This window comes from Anneissia japonica, unplaced genomic scaffold, assembly GCF_011630105.1.
Source record: "Anneissia japonica isolate Jap-2015-1 unplaced genomic scaffold, ASM1163010v1 scaffold287857_len828801_cov194, whole genome shotgun sequence".
NCBI lineage: Eukaryota > Metazoa > Echinodermata > Crinoidea > Comatulida > Comatulidae > Anneissia > Anneissia japonica.
In genome coordinates, this window is record NW_022738478.1 from 22,957 (window position 1) to 30,796 (window position 7,840).

General features: G+C 40.2%; 1 protein-coding gene across 4 annotated transcripts in view; it reads right to left on the minus strand.

Annotated features, from left to right (window-relative positions):
• LOC117117578 (fibropellin-1-like) overlaps positions 1-7,840 on the minus strand; it is a 64,544-nt gene that overhangs the window by 14,947 nt on the left and 41,757 nt on the right. For all 4 annotated transcript variants that reach the window (XM_033261922.1, XM_033261923.1, XM_033261921.1 and 1 more), the window contains exons 28-32: positions 6,631-6,744; positions 6,112-6,225; positions 5,536-5,649; positions 4,923-5,036; positions 3,540-3,653 (exon numbers count right to left, since the gene is read on the minus strand). In XM_033261922.1, coding sequence (XP_033117813.1) covers positions 3,540-3,653; positions 4,923-5,036; positions 5,536-5,649; positions 6,112-6,225; positions 6,631-6,744 — 570 coding nt within the window. The remainder of the gene's footprint in view (positions 1-3,539; positions 3,654-4,922; positions 5,037-5,535; positions 5,650-6,111; positions 6,226-6,630; positions 6,745-7,840) is intronic.

A 7,840-nucleotide genomic window follows, 5' to 3' on the forward strand; every position in this document is an offset into this window, starting at 1 on the left:
GATACAATGGACCATCCCCCCCTTGTCAAATATTGGGGAGATATATCCCCTCCATCCCCCCAGGATCTACGCCTATGATGTCAAGTGATATCATGTCTAAGACAATGCTGAGATGATGCAACAGAGTTTGCGACCACAAGCCAGTTGTCTAGGTACATGAAAAACCTTATCCCTCTTGCGTGGAACACTGCACCTAGGGATTTTACCACTCGTGTAAAAACCCAAGGAGCCGTGGATAGACCGAAGGGAAGAACTTTGAACTGATGCGTACGCCCGTCCAGACGGAAACGCAGCCATTTGCGATCTTCTGGGAGAATAGGCACGTGAAAGTAAGCACCCTTGAGGTCTATAGTAGCAGCCCAGTCCGCGGGCATGAGCCCCTGGAGAATAAGAGCGAGATTGTCCATGCAGAATTTTTGCGGTCTGATACATTGGTTCAGTCGCCGCAGATTTAGGATAGGGCGCCATCCGCCTGATGATTTCTCTGTCAGGAAGAGTGTGGAAACGAACCCCTTGTCGTCGGTAGTCGGGAAAACTTCGACCACGGCACCCTTCATAAGAAGGTCTTTTACCCTGAAAACAGGGCTTCCCTCTTCTAGGGGGAGGCTGGAATGGGCGTGCTCATCCCTTCGTACGCAACCGGAGGGGAAGTAAACTCTATCTGGTATCCACGGGAAATTGTCTGCAGGGTCCAGCTGTCTGGAGCCAGCCGTTCCCATTCGTGGGCAAAAAACATCAGCCTCCCCCCTACCGGACCGGCTCCTACTGAGGAACCGGTCCCCCCACCATGAATATCAGGAACGGGGCCCACCCCTCCCCTGCCACCACCGTGCCCTGTCGGCTGGAGGGCAAGCCCGGGCGAATTGCGGATTGGTGGCGGGAGCAGGAGCAGGGGGACAGCGGCTGCAGGCTGCGGCAAAGGGATGGGATGCGACTGAGGCTGCTGCTGAGGCTGGCGTCTTGCGTACGCCCAGCGCTGGGATCGAGCCGACTGACGATCATGCCGCAGGAACTTAGCCCTTGTCTGACGCTGCGCTTTTAACTCTCTCGTCCAGGCCTCTTCCTTGGCAGCAAACTGGCCAAAGAAGGGGCCCTCTGCCCCAAAAGAGGGGCAGTCCAAAAAACCAGTCAAAGTGGCCAGGACTGACAGAGGTAGCCCAGAGAACATTAGCCCTCCGGGCGGCCCCGGCAGCCTGGGCAATGGCACAGAATTGGTCAGAAGTAAGGCCAACACCCTCCTGCAGGAGAGCAATGGCGTCAGGAACCAGAGTTGGATTCGCGTCAGCATCAGACAAAAAGGACAGAGTAAAGCCAGCCCCATTCACGGCGCGAATGCCCTCCTGTGCCGCACGGTCCACAAAGGACAAAGCCTCCTCGGCTGCGCCCTGTGTGTAACAAAGCCTTAGAAGCTGAAGAGCTTCTGGTCTTCTCGCAATCTGCCCTTGGCATCGCGAGGAATGGGCGAATGGACGAATCGTCCGTAGGCGACTCTTCACCCACCCGGACCCCTTCCCCAGGGACAGGAGGGTCGGAGACCGGGGGAATGGACGGGACAGGCACAGCCGAAACGACCTTCATCCCGGCAAAAACCTCCCTAGCAACACATCCCACCTGCTCTGAAAACAAGGAAACTAAGGGTGGGTCAAGCGGAGCAAAAGGCGAGGGACCTGACGAGGCCGACGGACCCTCCAACGGCGGGAGAGAATCGTCCGACGCTGCAACAACCCCCGACGCAGCCGGCAACGAACTCTGAGAATGAATGGCAGTCTGAGCTGCCCAATCAAAAGCCGCCGCAAACTTAGTAGGGGGCCAGCGCACGCAAACCTCGCAAGGTTCCACTTGGCTACATGAACGCCACAAAGGGCACTTCGAGCTACAAAAAAGGATAAGTCGTAGAATCAACTTCTTGAACAAAATCCAAGGCAGAAAAATAAAATTCCAGAATCCAGCAACTTCTTGAAAATAAAATCCAAGGCTGAGAATTTTTATCGCAGTATCGCGAACACGCTAACAACTCTATGATAGAGCACTCCGAAGGAGGTTCACTTTCCTACGAAGGTCGAAAAGGGAATGAGGACATTTGTTAGGGAGACAGTTCGTACGTGGCGCCCTGGGTAAGACTGTTCCGTTTGGAACAATGGCAATTTTAGTCGGTTATCCCGGTAAGTATTCACGAAATAGTCTCTATATATTTATATATTTATTTACATATTTATATATATATATATATTGTACCATGTTGTAAACGCATTGGCTGAGTATCTGTAAAATTTATGATTTTTTAAAATGAAATCAATATATTCTGCATTTTAGATTAAGCTTTAGATCATATATGTAATTAAATCACTTTACAATTTCATTAAAATGCGATTTGCTGATTGATGATATAATTTTGTTTCACAAAATAAGACCATGTCTAAAACAGGTTGTTTTTGTTGTCTTCCTGATATTTTATACTGCATAAATATGTTCAATTTAAAATAATTAAAGTGTGTATACCAGAAAGTTATATTACATATAAATGCATTAGGTAATTACTAATAAACATGTTTCGAAACTTCACTGCACCTCTCTCCTTGCCAGCCTGATACACAGGTGCAAACATACGGGTTGACTAGGTCACTGCAAGCGCCACCATTCTGATATGGTGAACTGCCGCACTCATTCAACAAATTATAAATATTTTGGGAAAAAAAATTCACACTTTCGACAACGACAATACATGATTTGTCAAATATGTTTGCTCTTATTCTAATACTCATTATTTCAAATTCAATTGGACTGCAATTTGAATTTAAAACTGACTTATTTCCTAGCTTTTATAATTTTTTATTATTATTTTATTTTTAATTAATACTACTTATGAAAATTACAATGATAGGAGGTATGGTATCATTAGGTAGATTGAAACATAACCCTATTCCAGCTGTAAAACATTTCTAAACCTCTGTCTACTTTCAGGTTTTATGTGAGAATAATGTGATGTGCACATATTGGCATGAAGATATTTGATGTCATATCACACCCATTTGAATATGTCATATTACACCAATTGGATGATGTCATATCACACCAATCTGATGACGTCATATCACAAAAATCTGATGACGTCATATCACACCCTTGATGATGTTATAGCACACCAATTTGATGATGTCAAATCACACCCATTTGAATATGTCATATTACACCAATTGGATGATGTCATATCACACCAATCTGATAATAATGATGATAATAAGAATGATAATAATAATGATGTCATATCACACCCTTGAAAATATTATAGCACACCAATTTGATGATGTCATATCACACTCATTTAATGATGTCATAGCACACCAATTTGATAATGTCATATCACACAAACTTGATGATGTCACATCACTCAAATTTTATGATGTCAAATTACACTCATTTGATGATGTCATAGCACACCAATTTGATAATGTCATATCACACACATTTGATGTCACATCACACAAATTTGATGATGTCATATCACACCCATATATGGGCATGGTGATGGTAGTACTTACCAATTTCACAGTTTGTACCTGTCCAACCGAGTAAACAGTTACAAGTGTAGAAGTTTAGGTTATTTGTACATGTTCCACCATTTAAGCAAGGTTGTGCTGAGCACTCATTTATGTCTGAAATACAAAACAATTATTAACCTTTATTAATAGACTATTCATTAAAAATAGATTCCTTAGTCAAAAAAAGAAACATGCACTGGGCTCTGTCTCTTTAAAGGAGGGTAAGGAGGTTGTACAAACAGGGACTTCACAAATAGAGAGTTTATACCAAATAGAGAGTATATACCAAATAAGAAAACTTATAATTATGGCACCTCTAGATGGCCAGAAATTGCACTCTTAGACTTAAATTTGAATATAATTTTCCTTTTCTCAATTTGACAAATTTTGGAGGTCTGTGCCTCCTGGACCCTTTCTTCCCCCTCCCCCTTATATCCACTGTAGGCAGGATTTTCAATGGGGAGATATATCCCAAGAAGCTCAGACAAATTAGCATTTTGTGACCGTATAATGGATTTCTGAAACCCACAATTCGTAATATTCTATCGAATTTGCATTCATCTGGGTATTGTTTAGCAATCTAAAGCAGTGGTATATCGGAATTCGAAATAGAGGGGAAGGGGGAAGGGAGGAATTTCCACAGATGGATGGACTATACCACCTCAGCCCTGCCATGGTTGAGGCTGAGGAAAGGAAATTTATGATTATGGCACCTCTTGATGGCCGGAAATGGCACTCTCAGACATAAATTTAATTATAATTTTTCTTTTTTTTCCATTTCTTTTATAATTATGAGGGGGGGGGGAGGGAGGCACCCTTGAATCCACCACTATAAAGTTGTAAGTTTTTATGTCCTTTATATCTGTAGGCATACAGATAACATGGATCAATCACTAGAGCTGATAATTTCCAACAGATTTCGTAGCACATTATCAAAAATAAATTGTTATAAGAGCGGGCAAATAAAACGTAATGCATACTATAGCATATGATGATAGATAGGAAAGATTTTATTGACATAATAGGTTTTAAAAATTAGACTTTTTGAAATTTGGGGGTCCAGGGGCAGAGGCCCCAGGAGGATCTGACAAAGTAGCATTTTGAAGTCCTATATATTGGATTTCTCAAACACATATTTTATTTAAATTTTCATGAATGTGGGTGTTTTTTGCACCTGAAGAAGTAACGTTAGATGTCCTGTACATCTTTGGGCCTACAAACAACATTTATATAATGCAATGCATGCTATAGCATTTTTTGATAATTAGGAACGATTTAGTGAAATAAAAGGTTTAAAAAAGTGGACATTTTGAATTTGGGGGGGGGGGGGTGTGGTGCATCCACACCCTCTGAACCCCCTGCCTACGGGCCTGCTGCACATACCTATTTCACAGTTAATGCCGGTGTATCCAGCTTCACACAAACAATCATAACGGTTCTGCTGATTGGAACACGCTGCTCCATATTGGCAAGGTGAGCTAGAACACTCGTCAGCATCTATCAATCAAATTCAAACAAAATTAATCAGCATGAAAATATTTATACCAGTATTTATTAATTTATATTAAGTTTTACCTCTGTTTATTAAACGTAAAAGTAGGGGATCATTAACAATTAGAGTACCAATACTTTCATGAGTGTACAAACAGTTTACTTTCAAGAACAGATCTGCTAAAGAATATAGCTAGCCACAATTCAGTTATTCTGATATACTCCTTATGAAACAACAAAAATAGTGAATGGCACTGTAAAATTAACAATCATTTATGTACAATTTCAGAGTGGATGGTGGCAAGGGGAGATAAGAAAAATACTTTTACACTTGGAAAAAAGTTGTTAATTGTTGTTGGCACCTATAGTTCTACATCAATAACAAAATAATAACAAAAATACTAATCAATAATAATAATAATAACAGAGCGCACAATTCCACTGCAGTAGTACTCCAGGCGCTACAGAAGGAAGAAGGGAAATAAATATTTTAATAATTATTTACCTGTTTCACAATTGAAGCCTATCCAGCCTGGTACACAATCACAAGTGTAGAAGTTTTGCGCATTATTGCAAGTGCCTCCATTGACACATGGGTTGCTGGAACACTCGTCGAAATCTATAAAAAAAAAGAACCATTAACAGATCAAGCAAGATATTATGTCTTAATTGTTTTTATTCTTGTAATCATAGAGGTTAATCATAGTGTCATGATGCAAAAGATTTTATAAATATATCTGCTAACAAAAATTTCAACACTATAAAAATGAGAATAAATAATAGCATATACAGTTCAAGACTTCCTTTGGGACCTGAAAATTTTGGTTGGGTCTCCATTTAAGTGTTAGCTTAGTGTTAATAGATTGAAGATTATTTGGTTCTTTGAAAAAGTGGTCTGGAATTACGGGTTCTTGGAATAAAAAGGGTCTCCAACTGGAGGGTACACAAAGTTTAGCACAAAAAATACCAAAATGTGTTTAAATGCCAGTGAGTAACCGAAGTGGCCAGTCCCTTTCATCTAGCTTAAGGTTGATCTCTGTATCTACAGATTAAGTATATTCACTTAGGTTAAGCACATTACCTGTTTGACACTGAGTTCCCATCCATCCTGGTAGACAAGTGCACTGGTACAGGCTCAGTAAGTCAATGCACACAGCACGATTTTGGCATGGATTACTTGAACATTCATTCAATTCTGCAAAAATAAAAACATACAATGTTTACCTTCACACAATCTTTCAAAATCTTGAAATATGCCAAATTACTACCATGACTACTACCATCAGCACCAACTATGGTGGAAATGAGATGAGTGTGAACTTTTAAGGCAGCAAAAATTTCTCATTGGCAGCTATGGACTTTAAAAGGCTGTCAAGATATAGAAGGGCAAGACATGTAGCCAGGACAGAGCAGAGTAGATGAATGTACCTTCTCGGAAAAACTGGAAAAGAAATTATGTGACAGGCCAAAAGAAAATGGCACAAGAAAAAGGTTCAGAACACAAATTCATTAAAAATCAGAAAAATTCATACAACACAAATATCATTTATTTGTGATTGATTATAATTTGTTTAAACAAGAGGTTAACGAGTTGACTCACCTATTTCACAGGCTGGACCAGTCCACCCAGGTGCACACTGACACTGATAGGAGTTGATGAGGTTGAGACAAGTGGCACCATTCAAACAAGGTGTGCTTGAACATTCATTAACATCTAAAAAACAAATCAAAAACATAATCATTATCACAAGTCAAAAAGGGTATTGTTTTTATCTTTTTAATATAAACGTCTGGAATACACCCCCAGGGGGCCGAGTTTATATTCCATACGTTTTTTAATCCAATTATCGGGGCATAAGTCAACCATTATTATTTTGATGTCATATCTTACCCATATATGTGCATGAGTTGCAACTGTGAGACTCCAGTAAAGAGCGCAATATAAATGCTAAAATATTATTATATTATTATTATCATATCAGCATGATGATGTCATATCACACCTTTACATGGGCAGTCCATAGGATTTTGTCGCTTTAAAATCTTGATTGTGTAGAGAAAATGATATAAAGTCGAGTCCGCCAAAGTCGACTCTGTTTAAGTCGAAAACTCGCGTCAGTCGAATTTTTGAAAAAGTCCCAATTCTTTCCTATGTATTACTGTGTAAATTGTTTGTTTAATTCAAATTTTTATAAGTCGAATTTCGGCTATATCGACGGAATTTTCCTGTCCAGATAGGCCGATTTTAAAGTAATTTCAACCACACAAGTCGAAGTTCCAAATTTAGTAGCGCACGTGGAAAAATTACACAGCCGTGGGAAAATACGAAGTTCGATCCTTGTTGTACGGCAACAAGTCAAGCCAAACTAACATCTCAGACAGCGAGCTATGGAACTTGGCTCTCACATGATCGTATGTCGTAAGTTGCAGTCTACTCTCACAATACAGACACCCCTCCGGACCGGCTCCAATGTTCACTTTTTCGTCCAGTTTAGTTTGTAAAACTTGTACTGAACCCATTTCGAACAAGATTGTTGTAGTCAGGGCCTAGCTATTTAATTAATTTATCAAAGCCCTGGATTCTTTTGACTGCCTAGGCTACGCAAATTCAACACATTATTTAATAATACGTACAGTACCTGTTGTTTTGCTGTACTGCTCAGTAAATTTAATTATTACCAATAAAACTGATGCGACTTTTATATTGTTTTTGCGTGCATTTCTTTAGGTCTGATTATGTTTTTCCAAGCACACATTCTTCGTTGGGCAATGCCACTTGCTGGTCGGCAGTCTAGTTGTAAACAGAACAG